General features: G+C 40.8%; 1 protein-coding gene across 1 annotated transcript in view; it reads right to left on the bottom strand.

The window, feature by feature from the left end:
• Window positions 1–17,984, bottom strand: part of LOC126175583 (neural-cadherin-like) — a 162,374-nt gene that overhangs the window by 48,468 nt on the left and 95,922 nt on the right. Inside the window, exon 15 of the mRNA XM_049922443.1 lies at window positions 3,031–3,220. Coding sequence (XP_049778400.1) covers window positions 3,031–3,220 — 190 coding nt within the window. The remainder of the gene's footprint in view (window positions 1–3,030; window positions 3,221–17,984) is intronic.

Raw genomic sequence — 17,984 nt, 5'->3', positions numbered from 1 at the left:
ACGGCCTTGGGAGAGCCAGTCCTGACAAAACTCTACCATCTGGTGAGCAAACACAGGCGAAATACCCTCAGACTTCAAGAAGAATATAATAATTCCAGTCCCAAAGAATGCAGATGTTGACAGATGTGAAAATTACTGAACTATCAGTTTAATAAGTCACAGCTGCAAAATACTAATGCGAATTCTTTACAGACAAATGGAAAAACTGGTAGAAGCCGACCTCGGGGAAGATCATTTTGGATTCCGTAGAAATGTTGGAAGACTTGAGGCAATACTGACCCTACGACTCATCTTAGAAGCTAGATTAAGGAAGGGCAAACCTATGTTTCTAGGATTTGTAGACTTAGAGAAAGCTTTTGACAATGTTGACTGGAATACTCTCTTTCAAATTCTAAAGGTGGCAGGGGTAAAATACAGGGAGCAAAAGTCTATTTACAATTTGTACAGAAACCAGATGGCAGTTACAAGAATTGAGGGGCATGAAAGGGAAGCAGTGGTTGGGAAGGGAGTGAGACAGGGTTGTAGCCTCTTCCTGATGTTATTCAATCTGTATATTGAGCAAGCAGTAAAGGAAACAAAAGAAAAATTCGGAGTAGGTATTAAAATCCATGGAGAAGAAATAAAAACTTTGAGGTTCGCCGAAGACATTGTAACTCTGTCAGAGACAGCAAAGGACGTGGAAGAGCAGTTGAACGGAATGGACAGTGTCTTGAAAGGAGGGTATAAGATGAGAACATCAACAAAAGCAAAACGAGGATAATGGAATGTAGTCGAATTAAGTCGGGTGATGCTGAGGGAATTAGATTAGGAAATAAGACACTTAAAGTAGTAAAGGAGTTTTGCTATTTGGGGAGCAAAATAACTGATGATGGTCGAAGTAGAGAGGATATAAAATGTAGACTGGCAATGGCAAGGAACGCATTTCTGAAGAAAAGAAATTTGTTAACATCGAGTATAGATTTAAGTGTCAGGAAGTCATTTCTGAAAGTATTTGTATGGAGTGTAGCCATGTATGGAAGTGAAACATGGATGATAAATAGTTTGGACAATAAGGGAATAGAAGCTTTTGAAATGTGGTGCTACAGAAGAATGCTGGGGAGAAGAGAAGTTTGTGGCACAACTTGACTAGAAGAAGGGATCGGTTGGTAGGACATGTTCTGAGGCATCAAGGGATCACCAATTTAGTACTGGAGGGCAGTGTGGAGGGTAAAATCATAGAGGGAGACCAAGAGATGAATACACTAAGCAGATTCAGAAGGATGTTGGTTGCGGTAGGTACTGGGAGATGAAGAGGCTTGTACAGGATAGAGTAGCATGGAGAGCTGCATCAAACCAGTCTCAGGACTGAAGACCACAACAACAACAACAACAACCTGTAATACAGTACAATCCAGGCCTGTCAGTCATCACATGGTCCCCTTAAAATTAATAAATTTATCATTTTTTGAAATTTCTCATTAAGATTTCACTTTCTATACCCAGTCATTCTAGCCAAGTACATGTGCTGTTTTATGAGTACTGGATTGATGGGCCCAAGTTTGAGGGCAGTGTGGAACCCATGCTAAGATGCAGTGTAGCCAAGCAATATGTTAATAATCACTCATGAGGCATGGAAGACAAGACATGTGACTGCCTCTTGTGTATGGCTGCAGAGAAATACTTGTGAATCTCACCCTCTTGTCTTCGGCATCTCCTACAGGCTGATGACTAGCCCATCTGCCTCTCTCTCTAGTATTTTACTTTTGCCTCAGAGCAAATGGCTTAAACCATCTGCCTCACCCTATTTTGTAACTGGTGTATGCCTCTTTGTCTTACTATTATTTCACATTTGACCTGAACTATCATTTTTCCTTTCAAATATCCTTTAACTCTTGTCACCCGTGCCGTCATATATGAGACTGGTGATGTAATACCATTATTCCTGAAAGATCTCATTGCAAACTGAAATTGCACTAAATGCAAACATGATTTGCAGTCTTTTTGAGACTCCTGACAATGATCTATTCCATATTGTCTACATATCACTTGGCGTACTTTATAATGTATAAACTATGCATATAGGATATATACCAATTCTTACCCCGACTATACTTTCCAAAACCTTATTATTCAATGTATAGTTTAGATGCTGCAGGAAATAATAGTATGAATAGTTTATGCAGAAACATTCAATTTAATTAAATGTTCCAAATTCACAATTTACTTAAAATGTGTGCACTTAGAATTAATGCCACTAATAACTGTTTGTTGTATGGCTGGCATACTACATTTAAAATCCATCATTTTCTTCTATCTGAAGAACATTTTACTTTTTCTGAAGTATTTGTAATTAAAAAATTACCTTTGTTCAAAACTGTTGCTTTCTGGAATCTTCAAAACTTTTAGCCTTTCAAAAATCTAGTGTCATAGTTTTGTAGACCAATTTTTCTGTTTCCAAAATTGTATTATTTTACTAGAATAACATTTTAGTTACACAACCAAAAAATTAGAAAATTTAAGTTTCCAGAAAGCTCTTGGTAGACTTTTCTAAATCTCAGAAATATTGTAAAAGTGGAAATCCAAAATTCCATTCTCATAGCAGGGCTGTTTGCTTGTAAATGTGTAATGTATTCCCTACCTTACCTGTTTACATATATATTCAAAATATAATACACTTTGTACAGTGAAATATATAAAAAGTCAGTCCTGGTCATGCTATCATAGAGTAATGTTTGTACAGTCAGACACAAGAGAGCTTTTGTCTTTACAAACATGGTTCAGATCTATTCCGTTAGATGTGTTCCCTCCTTGATTTTCCCAGTTTAAGAGCTGCAAACTACTGTGACTACTGGGAAAGATTTCAGATATTGAATCTCCAGTGCACACTCTGCTGTAGAGTGAAAATACAGTCTCAGCTTTCGGCTCTGTATGTCTAGCTATCGCTATGAAATGTAGTCAAAGTTGATATTACTCTTTCATTGTGAAAAATCATATTCATACCAGAAGAGAATTATTTTTTATTACTGGAAACAAAATATGAAAGAGACTTACATGCAATGATATTTGTTCAGTATCTCACTGGCGTATATTAGTGGTTCTTGGCAAAAACCAGTACTGCAGTCAGAGTAGCCACAGCCATGTTCCACATTCAGAGCTGCAGTTGCTTGTCCCCACTGTGTGACATTCACTGATGGAGGCAGTGGGAGCACCCTTCCATCCAACCTAATGTCATCCATACAGCCTATTGATAAGAGTTTTATGAGGTGTTCATCGTTACTGAAAATTTATATGCAACATAAAATATACTTACTGAACACAAAGTAAATGAAAAGTGAAAAAAACAGTCTCATAGATGAATATGATGTGCGCTTCTTACACAAAGATAGTTGAAATGATGTGTAGGGACAGTAATACTTATGCAGAAGTGTAGACATAACTTAGTTATGGATAATGTTAAAAAAAGAACACAAATAAAAATAAAAATAAATTTTGATACTGATATGCAACAAGTGTCCAAGAACGAAAGTAATTCTTATATAATAATAGGAAAAGCTTTTAGTAATTTTAAAAGAAGAAAATGTGGACAAAATTAAAATTAAAGATGAAATGGGTAGCAGTTTGGCTGGATACCGGATATCTGTTCATCCCTAAGCCAGACAGCTGAATATCCAGTAACTAGATATTTGGCTGAACATTGCCCCAGAGCATGCCATAATATGTAGGTCTGAATGAGATTGCAAAGGCCAGGTGCAGATGACCGGTAAATTCAGTCATCGTCATTCATTAGTGAAGTCAGCAAATGTGATATTGATTAACTAACTTGACTATTTGACTTCTCTGAGTACTTTCACTTGTTATTTGAGGTTACTGTTGAAAATAATTTGTTAATTTCAAGATAAACTACAAAACATGTAATTTGAGGATATTTTGATATGAACAGAGATAATAATAAGTTTGCTATTTGTTTGTAGTGCAGAATTCAAGTTTCTGGTGATGGAGAAGGAAAAAATCCAAGTTATGTATCAAAGCCTTAACCAACCTTTTATTCTCTTGTTTTGACTTGTTTTATTACTCTGAGCAACAAGGTATTAACCCACGTCCTGAGTTGCACGCCTCGTTGGTTGTGTCCTGAATTCCAGCTGGAACATGGAGTTCTTGCTACGAAGTCTTTTCTAGATTCTCACACCAGAGATAACATAGGAGGGGAGCTTAATACCATTGCAGATCACTGGGGTATTGACCAAAGTAAAATACATTTACCCACTGTGACAGAGGTGCAAAAACAGTGAAAGGTGTTCAAAGGCTGAGTATGATTCTGCAAGAAGTTACAACCATTCACATCAGAAGGTTGTAACTGAGTTATTGACGGTCCAGCTGAAGTAACACGAATGATTGCTAGTGGTAAGTACTCATAGTCCACTTCAAACATTTCAGCTTAGGTCAAGAAAAACGGTTGACAAGATACCAGCATGAGGTAGAACTTCACCTTTTAGATGGCAAACTGCCTTTTTGAATAAAAACAGGCTACGCCATTGGAAATGGAAATGAGCGTTTGGCGTCATTGGCCGGGAGGCCCCTCGCGGGGCAGGTCCGGCCGCCATGGCGCAGGTCTTATTACATTCGGCGCCACATTGGGCGACCTGCACGCCGGATGGGGATGAAATGATGATGAACACAACACAACACCCAGTCCCTGAGCGGAGAAAATCTCCGACCCAGCCGGGAATCGAACCCGGGCCCGGAGGACGGCAATCCGGCACGCTGACCACTCAGCTACTGGGGCGGACGCTACGCCATTGCATGTGACTCATGATATGTTTATTAATATGACATCTTGTCAGTGGTGATTGATGGAGCAATGTGGAGCTTGTGAACTCTGAGGACATTAATGATTGTTAGTAAATAAGCTGACCTCAGGGAAGATCAGTTTGGATTTCATAGAAATGTTGGAACACGTGAGGCAATACTGATACTACGACTTATTTTAGAAAATAGATTAAAGAAAGGCAAACCTACATTTCTGGCATTTGTAGACTTAGAGAAAGCTTTTGACAATGTTGACTGGAATACTCTTCTTCAAATTCTGAAGGTGGCAGGGGTAAAATACAGGGAGCAAAAGGTTATTTACAATTTGTACCGAAACCATATGGCAGGAGTAAGAGTCGAGGGGCATGAAAGGGAAGCAGTGGTTGGGAAGGGAGGGAGACAGGGTTGTAGCCTATTCCTGATGTTATTCAATCTGTATATTGAGCAAGCAGTAAAGGAAACAAAAGAAAAATTTGAAGTAGGAATTAAAATCCATGGAAGAGAAATAAAAACTTTGAGGTTCGCCGATGATACTGTAACTCTGTCAAAGACAGCAAAGGACCTGGAAGAGCAGTTTAACGGAATGGACAGTGTCTTGAAAGGAGGATATAAGATGAACATCAACAAAAGCAAAACGAGGATAATGGAATGTAGTCGAATCAAATCGGGTGATGCTGAGGGAATTAGATTAGGAAATGAGACACTTAAAGCAGTAAAGGAGTTTGCCATTTGGGGAGCAAAATAACTGATGATGGTTGAAGTAGAGAGGATATAAAATGTAGACTGGCAATGGCAAGGAAAGCGTTTCTGAAGAAGAGAAATTTGTTAACATTGAGAGTAGGTTTAAGTGTCAGGAAGTCGTATCTGACAGTATTTGCATGGAGTGCAACCATGTATGGAAGTGAAACGTGGTTGATGAATAGTTTAGACAAGAAGAGAATAGAAGCTTTTGAAATGTGGTGCTACAGAAGACTGCTGAAGATTAGATGGGTGGATCACATAACTAATGGGGAGGTATTGAACAGAATTGGGGAGAAGAGAAATTTGTGGCACAACTTGACTAGAAGAAGGGATCGGTTGGTAGGACATATTCTAAGGCATCAAAGGATCACTAATTGAGTATTGGAGAGCAGCATGGAGGGTAAAAATCATAGAGGGAGACCAAGAGATGAATACACTAAACAGATTCAGAAGGATGTAGGTTGCAGTAGGTTCTGGGAGATGAAGAAGCTTGGACAGGATAGAGTAGCATGGGGAGCTGCATCAAACCAGTCTCTGGACTGAAACCACAACAACTTCTGTCACACAGCTTGAGGCAGCTGCCAAGGGGCGTCACTGTGTTGGATCGGACTTGGGGATGCAAGGGATGATGATCACTTCCCACGTGTCCTCTGATCGGTCCACTGCTGTGGCTGCCCCGGGTACTGCCTTCACTGAGGTTGACCCCTCACCTGTGGTCGAGTGGGAGATCATTTCAAAGTCTGGCAGGCAGTGAAAAACTTTCTGAGGGGCCGATCGTAGGGCCTCCCCAGTTCATTTGATGAACGGGTTTCAGGCATATCTGTGGCTGATGATGTCTCTGAGCTGGATGCAGTCATCCACCCTGTTCCAGAGGAAGCTTCTCGGCCCGCAAGGTCTGGGTATTCACAGAGGGTGGGTTTGCTGGTAGTTGGGAGCTCTAACGTTAGGCGCGTAATGGGGCCCCTTAGGAACATGGCTGCCAAGGAGGGGAAGGAAGCCAGTATGCACTCCATGTGCATTCCGGGGGGAGTCATTCCGGATGTGGAAAGGGTGCTTCCAGATGCCATGAAGTGTACAGGGTGCAGCCAACTGTAGGTGGTGGCTCATGTTGGTACAAATGACGTGTGTCACTTTGGATTGGAGCAGATTCTTTCTGGTTTCAAGCAGCTAGAGGAAATGGTAAAGACTGCCTGTCTTGCTTCCGAGATTAAGGCAGAGCTCACCACCTGCAGCATCATCGATAGAACTGACTGTGGTCCTTTGGTACATAGCAGAGTGGAGGGTCTGAATCAGAGGCTCAGGCTGTTCTGTGACCGTGTAGGCTGCAGATTCCTTGACGTGCGCAATCGGGTGGTGGGTTTCCGGGTTCCACTTAATAGGTCAGGAGTCCACTACACACAGGAGGTGGCTACATGGGTAGCGGTGGCTGTGTGGAAGAGACTGGGCGTTTTTTAAGGTTAGAGGGTCTCAGGGAACCACAGAAGGGATTTCCGTCTAAAAGTGGGCAGGTAAAACATAGTAAGGTAGTTTCAAATAAGTACCCCACTCATACAATTATAGTAGGTGGTGAGTTTAATCTACCCTCAATATGCTGGAAAAATTATATGTTTAAAGCCGGCGGCAGGCATAAAATGTCATCCAAAATTGTACTGAATGCTTTCTCAGAAAATTATTTTGAACAATTTGTTCATGAGCCCACTCGAAGCATAAATGGCTGCGAAAGCATACTTGACCTTTTAGCAACAAATAATCCTGGACAAATAGTGAGTATTGTGACGAATACAGGGATTAGCGACCACAAGGCAGTTGCTGCTAGGCTGAATACCGCAACACCTACAACCATCAAAAATAAATGCAAAGTATATCTATTTAAAACAGCCGATAAAAATGCTCTTAACACCTTTTTAAGAGACAGTCTTCACTCCTTCGGATCTGATAATGTAGGAGTAGAAAAGTTGTGGAATGTTTTCAAAGAGATAGTGTTGACAGCAATTGAGAGATATATACCACATAAATTAATAAGTGATGGTACTGATCATCCATGGTACACAAAACGGGTCAGATCGCTGTTGCAGAAGCAGCAAAAGAAGCATGCCAAATTTAAAAGAACACAAAATCCCCAAGATTGGCAAAGTTTTACAGAATTTTCAAAATATGGTGCGTACTTCAATGTGAGATGCTTTTAATAATTTCCACAACGAAATTCTTTCTCGAAATCTGGCAGAAAACCCAAACTGATGACGGTGCCACTGAAGCAGAGTTATTAAACACAGTTTACCGAAACTCCTTCACCAAAGAAGACGAAATAATATTCCTGAATTCCAATCAAGAACAACTGCAAAGATGAGAAACATAGAAGTAGATATCCTCGGAGTAACGAAGCAGCTTAAATCACTTAATAAAGGCAAGGCCTCCGGTCCAGATTGTATACCAGTCAGGTTCCTCTCAGAGTATGCTGATAAAATAGCTCCTTATTTAGCAATTATGTACAGCCACTCACTCACAGAAAGATCTGTATCTAAAGACTGGAAAATTGCCCAAGTCACACCAATACCCAAAAAGGGAAGTAGGAGTAATCCGCTGAATTACGGGCCTGTACCACTAATATCTATTTGCAGTAGGGTTTTGGAACATATACTGTATTTGAACATTATGAAGTACCTTGAAGAAAATGATTTATTGACACACAGTGAGCAGGGTTTCAGAAAATATTGTTCTTGTGAAACACAACTAGCTCTTTATATTCATGAAGTGATAAGTGCTATCGACAGGGGATGTCAAATTAATTCCATATTTTTAGATTTCCAGAAGGCTTTCGACACCGTTCCTCACAAGCATCTTCTAACCAAATGTGTGCCTACGGAGTATCGCCTCAGTTGTGCAACTGGATTCATGATTTCCTGTCAGAAAGGTCAGAGTTCGTAGTAATAGACGGAAAGTCATCGAGTAAAACAGAAGTAATATCCAGTGTTCCCCAAGGAAGTGTTATAGGCCCGCTATTGTTCCTGATCTATATTAATGACACAGGAGACAATCTGAGTAGCTGTCTTAGATTGTTTGCAGATGATGCTGTCATTTACCATCTTGTAAAGCCATCAGATGATCAAAACGACTTTCAAAATGATTTAGATAAGATATCTGTATGGTGTGAAAAGTGGCAGTTGACACTGAATAAGGAAAAGTGTGAAGTTATTCGCATGAGTACTAAAAGAAATCAGCTAAATTTCTATTATGCAATAAGTCACACAAATCTGAAGGCCATAATTTCAACTAAATACTTAAGGATTACTATTACAAATAACCTAAATTGGAATGTTCACATAGATAATATTGTGGACAGAGCAAACCAAAGACTGTGATTCATTGGCAGGACACTTAGAAGGTGCAACAGGTCTACTAAAGATACTGCTTACACCACGCGTGTCCGCCCTATTCTGGAGTATTTCTGTGCGGTGTGGGATCGCATCAGATGGGACTGACGGATGACATTGAAAAAGTACAAACAAGGGCAGCTCGTTTTGTATTATCGTGAAATAGGGGAGATAGTGTCACAGACATGATATGTGAATTGGAGTGACAATCATTAAAACAAAGGCATTTTTCGTTGCGAAGGGATCTTCTCTTGAAATTTGAATCACCAGTTTTCTCCTCCGATTTCGAAAACATTCTCTTGGCACCCACCTACATAGGGAGAAATGTTCATCACGATAAAATAAGAGAAATCAGGGCTCGCACAGAAAAATTTAAGTGCTCGTTTTTCTTGCGTGGCGTTCGAGAGTGGAACGGTAGAGAGACATCTTGAAGGTGATTCATTGAACCCTCTGCCAGGCACTTTATTGAGAATAGCAGAGTAATCACGTAGATGTAGATGTAGAACAACAAAACAACAGTAAATAATGCAACCAGCCAAATATATATTTAAAATTCTTTTATTCCACAGCCATAACAGAGGTCATGTCCATTTTCAGATGGTTAATATTTCCAATAACATAAATGTTTTCACCAGTAGCATGCCGTCAGATCCACAGTGCACAAGAACATTTGAATATCTATTGACACTTCTATGTTTCAAATATTCTTGTGCAGTGGCGGAACTGATAACATATTGCTAATGAAAGCATTTATGTAAATGAACATGTTAGCCTTTTGAAGATGGGCACGAATGACCAAAACCAGTTATGGCTGTGCAATAAAAACATTTTAAAAGTATTTGTGGCTTGTTGTGTTGCTCACTGAAATAACATAAAAAGTCTGGTCTTTCCTCCATATCTGAAGTAATACCATATGTTGCAGTATTAAGCAAGTATTTAGATAAAGATGAGACAGCACAAAGAACCCCTGAGGATATGGTTCAAAAGCTGAATTAGAAAGTCATTTCAGCTCCTTAAATAAAGATTCAAATTACTTGATTGGCATCTTTCTAATCCCAAGATTCAAGACAGACTATTTGGGGTTTCTTGAAGCTGAGAGAGCTCAACAGAAGATCCTATTGGAATTTTGTGAACAATCTTATACAAGTAGCAGTTCACTTCCAATGCCTACTCAGAAATGCAGAAGAGACAAAACTGAATCAAATGTGACTTGTGAAGCTCATGACATATTTTGGGATTGCTTTAATGAAGTGGTAACTGAACTAATAATAGTCACTGTAACAATCAACAAACAAATGTGAGACTGACTATTATTTGAGGACAGCTTGAATTGATTGCGTTTGTTAACTTTACTCTGATGTGACAAAGGTTGTGGGATATCTGCTAATATCATGTCAGACCTCCTTTTGCCTGGCATAGTGCAGCAGCTCAATATGGCATAGACTCAACAACTCATTGGAAGCCCCTGCAGAAATTTTGAGCCATGCTGTCCCTCTAGCTGTCCATGACTGCGAAAGTGTTTCTGGTGCAGGATTTTGTGCATGAACTATACTCTCAATTATGTCTCATAAATGTTCAATGGGAATCATGTCAGGTGGTATGGGTGGCCAAATCATTGACTCAAATTGTCCAGAATGTTCTTCAGACCAGTCGTGGATGAATTGTCATCCACAAAAATGTCATCGTTGTTTGGGAAGATGAAGGTCATGGATGGCTGCAAATTGTCAAACATAATCATTTGCAGTCAGTGACCAGTTAAGTTGAACCAGAAGACCCAGTCCATTCCATGTAAACACAGCATAGCCTACACCATTGTGGAGACACCACCAACTTGCACAATACCTTGTTGACAACATTCCACATGCAAAGTCTGTTAATTCCTGTTGTGTGGCCATAATGGCCATGGAAGCCTTTCACACAAATCATCTGAGTACCAATGACATCTCCAACAATGCACTGCCATCTGTGAATGTGCACGTCCTTACAAGATGGCTACCATATTAGACATGCCAGAATGTGGTTCCTAATTATGTGATGATTTGTAGTGAATAAGACAGTGTCAATAACAACTGTAGTGCATACAGCTATCTGAGTGCCAGTGGTTCATAGTTAATGATAACAATGTTGTCTTGAAGTTTTAATAATAGCTTAAATATGATGGCACTTCGAGGTGCTCGTTATACAGGTTCATGTCCTAAGAACAAAAAAACATGGCTGTTTCTTGCCTTGTATGTGATGAAACAGTGATAAAAGATTTCTGAATTTGTGCTGAAACCCAACTATGGATTCACTCCTTCTGCATCCAGTGGCTCAATACAAAAAATTCATTATGTTTCTGTGACAGTGAACAGTGTATGCACACAGCTGAGATATTAAAAACTTATGATTTAAATACTGAACAATTCATAACTGAAATGCTAATAAATGATATCTTGTGACTAAAAGATGAGCTAAAACTATTAAGAACAAATACACATAGTAACAACAGAAGTGTGTGCATCGAACAAGGAAAAGAAAATGTAAACACAATTGAAGGAAAACATAAAGCTTTCATTAGGCCCACTAAAACAATTAACGGTAAGTGAATACAATTTAACACAGACAATATATATTCAACAGATATGACAGGAAAAAATTACAGTGTGTTAGTTGAAGAACAAACTGACAGCCAAAGAATAAACTATCCAAAAAACAACCTAACTGCATCTTCAAAATATACAAACATATCTACGTCAGTGCACATGGCCAAGATAATGTCAGCAAGTAGTAAACAAGTGAAGTTAAAAAAAATGAGCTATGGTGCTTGGTGAGAGCCTCGCCGGGAGAACTGCTGAAAAAATAAACAATTATAGTACGGTACGTCACTTATGGCTACAGGAATAACGAAACTGAATGTTCGTTTGACTGAGATAATAAAAAACGGTAACTCACTAAATGATTTATCTAAGAATGATACCATCATAATCATGGGCGGAAGCAATGATGTTTACCAGAATGAGGGGAAACAGGCTACACAGTGCTTAAAAACTAAATACGTGATTTCAAAGTGCCCAACATCGTAGTTACTAGCATGCCACACAGATGTGACCTGCAGGATAACTCAGTCATAAATTCGGAGCTTTAAAAAATAAACAGACAGTTCCAAAAGTGTGCAAGGCCTATCATAACATAACATTCTTTGAACTTCTCACATTAAGAGAACTATTTACAATATATGGACAGCACTATAACAATGCTGGAAGTCGCTCATTGCTAAAACGCTAGCAAATTTAATACAGAATGTTGACCACATTACAAGAAAACCAATCTTTATAGAACAAGTCTCTACAAAAACTGTACTGAGTAGCTGTTTGAGCAAAGCTGTAACATGTACTTTAGGAATTGTTTGCGATAAAACTTGTGCAGCTACGAAGAAATACAGAAAAGAGACACCTATAGGCAATGGAACTAAAATGTCAAAAAATACAACCACAGCTACTGCTGATAACCTTGGTGTTGAACACTCGTAACACCCCCCCCCCCCCCCCCCCCCTGCCCCCCACAACCACAGGTACAGGAGAAAAGACATCCACAGTCAGAATACAAAAGAACCGCAAAAGATGTCCATGAACAAGGAACAAGGATTTCTATGGCCTCACCAGGAAAAGGAACACCAAGCAGACACCAGTAGTGAAAACAAACAGGTAAAAAAGAAGGTAAGTGGTTAATCACATGCACCTGAACTCGACAGAAGTACAAAATTCATACTCTTTCATCAGAATGTTCAATCTTTTCCAAATAAAATCAATGATTTCGAAATACCCTTTTCAGATGAGCTCAAGGAAGCTTCTGTTATATGTTTAAGTGAATATTGGTTGAGTAGTGATATATTAGGAGTCACAAAATTACGAGGATTAACATTATCCTCATCAGTCTGTAGGACATCCTCTGCCCATGGTGGGACACGCATTTCTGTTAAAAGTAACACTGAACATCACTGCTTAAAATCCTTAGAGATATTGGGAAAAGAGGAAGACTTTTAAATTTCAGCTACAGAAATAACATCACTAAAAACAATAATAATTTTCTTGTGCAGAAGCCCAGATGGGGACTCACATATTTTCCTACAGAAACTAGTCAGTGCACTCAGCAAACATAAAGCTAACAAGAAAAATCTAATAGTATATGGTGACTTCAACATAAATTTCCAGAAAAACTCAAATGTAAAACAAAATCTCATGACCATTCTTCCAACATATAATTTATAGGCCACTATAAACTCTCCCTCTAGAATTACCAAAACTACTTGTACCACTATTGACCAAATATTCTAAAATGTAGAAAAAATGGCTTCCAGGCTGGAACCATTTGAAAACAGAATTTAGTGACCGTAATGGACAGTATATTGCTTTCCATACAGTACCAATACCTAAACCCACAATGCCAACAGAACTAGTCAAAGAAAACGAATCCTAAGCGAACAGAACATAGACACCTTCGGACAACTGTTAGCTAAGGAAACATGAAAGTATATGAGAAAAGTTCAACAGATTTATGGAAATATTTAGCAAGTACTATGAAACTGGATTCCCCAATAAAGAAACATAGAATGAGGTCTAATAATAGAAGCAGATCTTGGGCAACAACTGGAATAAAGATCTCAATCAAGATAAAGAGAAAACTATATGATATTATAAAAATGCAACAGGTATATGATGATTTTCATGCTTATTACAGAAAATACAAGACAATATTTAAAAAAGTTGTCAAGGAAACAAAAATGAAGGCAAATGATCTATACATTCAGTCTGCTGGAAACAAGACTAAAGCCATGAGGAAAGTTGTGAAACAGCAGACAGGCATTGTCACTAACAGAAATGCCAATATCACTCTATGTCAAGCTGGAGAGAAAATAACAGAGCCCAGGAAAGTAGCAAATACCTTCAATAGCTGTTTTATGAACATAAGTGGGCCACTAATCAGTTAGATTACTCCAAGTAACCAAATTACAACATCACCACTGTTATAACTTCAAGTTGAACAAATATATTTCAAGGAAGACGCAATACATGAAAGTCACAGATCAAGTAAACAGAGTAAGATGTGTGTACACTTTAACAGTGAAATCATAACTGAGTCCGAGTCTAGCGGCCGCTGGCTGGCTGGCCGCTTAGGTGGCGCTGCTGCTGCATGGCTGGCAGACAGCGCCGCATGTAGAGGATGCGCGTAACTGCATGACGACACTTTGAAAGATCGGCGAGTCACAACACTTTTCCCCCCTTTGAAGTTTTTGCACGGGTCTTGATGGAGGTGGCCTGTAGATTGCTAATGTCCATAGGTGTTGTTTGACTGGCCATAAAGTCTCGAGGAGGAGGCTTCTCGTACGGACGGAAGTGTCCACGATGACAATGGGTCGAGATGATGGGAGACGTGGGGGCCGAATCTGCTGGGGCCCCATGCACCAATTGGCCCGTTGCGGCAAGTCCGGTTGTAATAACAGGAGACATGGGCGATGTGTCCACATCCGTAGGAGAAGGAGGCAAGTAAAGTTGCTTCGACAGATGATGGTCATCTGGTTCCTGCACGGGCATGTCTCCTGGTGGTGTCAGTTCTTCTGCTGGCAGCGATATGATGGTGAGAGGACTGCATTGTGAGTAATGAGAGATTCCAGTATCCTGAGTGTCAGGTAGAGACGAAGGTGGTGTAGCGGTATCTGGAACAGGCATTGCCGGCACACGAGGCCAAAGCTGGTCCGAATCACGCACTGCAACACTTGTGTCCGTCTGGATTTCACACAGGCGTTGGCCTTGGTGTCGTAAGATGCAGCCAGACTTCATTTTGGCCACCTGCCATATCCCCGTACCCATACAAGGTTGTCGGCAGTGAACCGGCCAAGCGAAGGCACCCGCGGCCATGAGGTGGAAGGCCATAGAAGATGAAGTAGCTTGCGGGGCTGTCGGCCATGTAAGAGCTCAGCCGGGCTGTGGTCGCCCATGGAGGTGAAATGGTAATAAGCCAGAAATTGGAGAAGCGCATCATCAGCAGCAGAAGAAGTCAGGTGTTTCCTCCTCTGAGTCTTAAATGTGCGGACCATTCGTTCAGCCTCACCGTTTGACTTTGGATGGAATGGAGGGCCCGTGACACGCATGACGCCATGACGGGCACAAAAATCCGCAAAATCAGAAGAGGCAAATTGCTGACCATTATCAGTAACAAGAGTAGAGGGAAGGCCTTCCAAAGAGAAAATGCGAGCTAGAGCATTGGTAGTTGCTGTGGTGGTAGATGACGTGCAACAGACAATGAAAGGAAAGTTAGAGTAGGCATCAATAACGAGAAGCCAATAAGTACCTAAAAAAGGTCCCGCAAAGTCAGCATGAATACACTCCCAGGGCTTCTCAGGCGAAGGCCACGGTGACAAAGATGACTTCGGGGCAGTGGCCTGTGATGCACAAGGGCCGCAGGCAGCAACCATGTGTGTGTGATTTCGATGCCAGGCGCGCCAGAGATTTTGTACGAGAGACACCCCAGTGCCCTTGGTGAAGGAGGCGCAAGACTGAAGCACGCAAAGACGCAGGTACCACAACATGCGGCGAAGCATTTTCGGTGGAAAGGAGGATAACACCATCCCTAGCCGTGAGGCGGTAACATGAAAGCGTAGTAGTTCTGCAATGGGTCAGAAGTCTTAGCGGATGGACGATCTGGCCAACCCTCCCAACCCGCGAGAGGGTAGGGTCAGAACCCGTAGCAACCGCCAGTCGGTCCCCGGTGATGGGAAACCCATCCACAACCCGCTGCTCGGCAACATCCAGGTGGAAACACAAAAGTTCGTCCCTATCGAATACCAGATCAGGACCCATGGGAAGGTGAGACAGTGCATCAGCATTCGCATGTTGAGCCATTTGCCGGAAATGAATCTCATAATTGAAACGAGACAAGTAAAGAGCCCAACACTGGAGGCAGTGTGCAGCCTTGTCGGGAAGTGACGTTGATGGATGAAACAAGGAAACAAGTGGTTTGTGATCTGTAACAAGATGAAATTTGGATCCATAGAGAAAAACACCAAACTTATGAAGAGCATAAATAATGGCCAAAGCTTCTTTTTCAATTTGAGAATACTTTTGTTTGGCATCCGTGAACATTTTGGAGGCATAAGCAATGGGTTGATCAGAACTGTCAGAAAAACGGTGCCCAAGGACTGCACCGACCCCGTATTGAGAGGCGTCCGTGGCAAGAACAAGATGTTGGCCAGGTCGATAAGTAGCCAGGCATGGGGCCTGTTTCAGCATAGTCTTCAATTTCTGGGAAGCCGCATTGCATGACGCGGACCTATGAAAAGGCACGTTTTTATGCAACAGGCGACGCAACGGCTGAGCCACCAAAGCAGCAGATGGTAAAAACGTGTGATAGTATGCTGTTTTCCCCAAGAAGGCCTGCAGTTCCTTAACAGATGCATGGCGAGGAAGGGCATCAATCGCAGCGACAGTTTGCTGAAGTGGACGAATACCATGCCGAGAGAGTTGAAACCCCAAGTACGTGATAGATGCCTGAAAAAATTGTGATTTCTGAAGATTACACTTAAGACCGGCAGTCTGTAAGACATGAAAAAGTGTGCGGAGATTTTGAAGATGTTCGTCAGTGGTGGAGCCAGTGACAGCAATGTTGTCCTGGTAATTTATACACCCAGGGACAGGGAGCAATAATTGTTCCAAGAACTGCTGAAAGAGAGCAGGGGCGCTGGCAACCTCAAATGGCAGTCGTTGGTATTGATACTGGCCGAAAGGTGTGTTAGGGACCAGAAACAGCCTGGAAGCAGCGTCGAGGAGAAGTTGATGATAAGCTTCTGACAGGTTAAGTTTAGAAAAATACTGGCCTCCAGCAAGTTTAGTGAACAATTCTTCAGGTCGAGGCATAGAGTAAGTGTCGATAAGGCATTGAGCGTTTACAGTGGCTCTGAAATTGCCACAAAGACAAACATCACCATTTGGCTTAGCAACGACAACGACCGGAGAGGACCACTCACTGGAAGTGACAGGAAGCAAGACTCCTGAAGCAGTGAGATGATCCAGCTCCCGTTTGATCTTATCACGAAGGGCCATAGGAATGTTCAGAGCCTGAAAAAATTTAGGCCGAGCATTGGGTTTGAGCGTGATATGAGCTTCAAAGTCATTTGCACGGCCTAACCATAATAAAAACCTTAAAAACAAAACAGTCCTCAGAAGTAGATCATATACCTGATAAAATAATAAAATGATGTAGTGAATGAATTGAAAAACCACTAACATATTTACGCAATAGTTCACTGGCATCATGGACTTCCCCTTCTTGTCTATCTTCTCAAAAATTCCAGGAAAAGTCTTCCATGAAAGACTTGCAGAGTTTATGGAAATATATCAAATCCTATCCTCAGCACAACACGGGTTTAGGAAGAACCACTCAACCAACAGTGTTATCTATGAATTCCTAAGTGAAATTTACCAGAAAGTGGACAGTGGTAATTATATCACTGGTGTATGCCTTGACTTGTCAAAAGCATTCAGTATTATAGGTCATGAAGCACTCCTACAGAAATTAAATCAACTAGCCATAAGAGCCATATCTAATGACTTGATCAGGTCATAGCTTTGCAGATAGAAACAAACAGAGGAAATACAACATATTGACTTGCTGCAAAATCACAAACCATTACTGAGATTACCAAGGCATGAAATATGATGTTCCCCAAGGGTCAGTACTGGGACAAGTGCTGATCCTCCTATATGTAAGTGACCTACAAATAAACGTACAGTGTCAAAAAGCTTACCAGTTTGCTGATGGCACGAGCTTTCTCATTACTACAAAATCAGAAAACCTACTATAAGAAAACACAACAAAGACAATGGATAGCATAGCAGAATGGTTCACATACAATATGTTAATCATAAATGAAGGAAAAACTGTAGCAATCAACTTCCATAGCGTCAAGGAAAAGGCTCCACAAACTATAAATATCCAGCTGTCAAACAAAGCTGTACATAGAGTTGACCTGGCAAAGTTTCTTGGGCTGTGCGTCCAGGATAATGTCATATTGACAATCTTAGCAAAAAATGGAACACATTCTGCTATGAAATG

Source organism: Schistocerca cancellata, chromosome 3, assembly GCF_023864275.1.
Source record: "Schistocerca cancellata isolate TAMUIC-IGC-003103 chromosome 3, iqSchCanc2.1, whole genome shotgun sequence".
NCBI lineage: Eukaryota > Metazoa > Arthropoda > Insecta > Orthoptera > Acrididae > Schistocerca > Schistocerca cancellata.
Note: the sequence above shows the minus strand (reverse complement) of the source record. Positions and strands in the feature narration are given on the sequence as shown.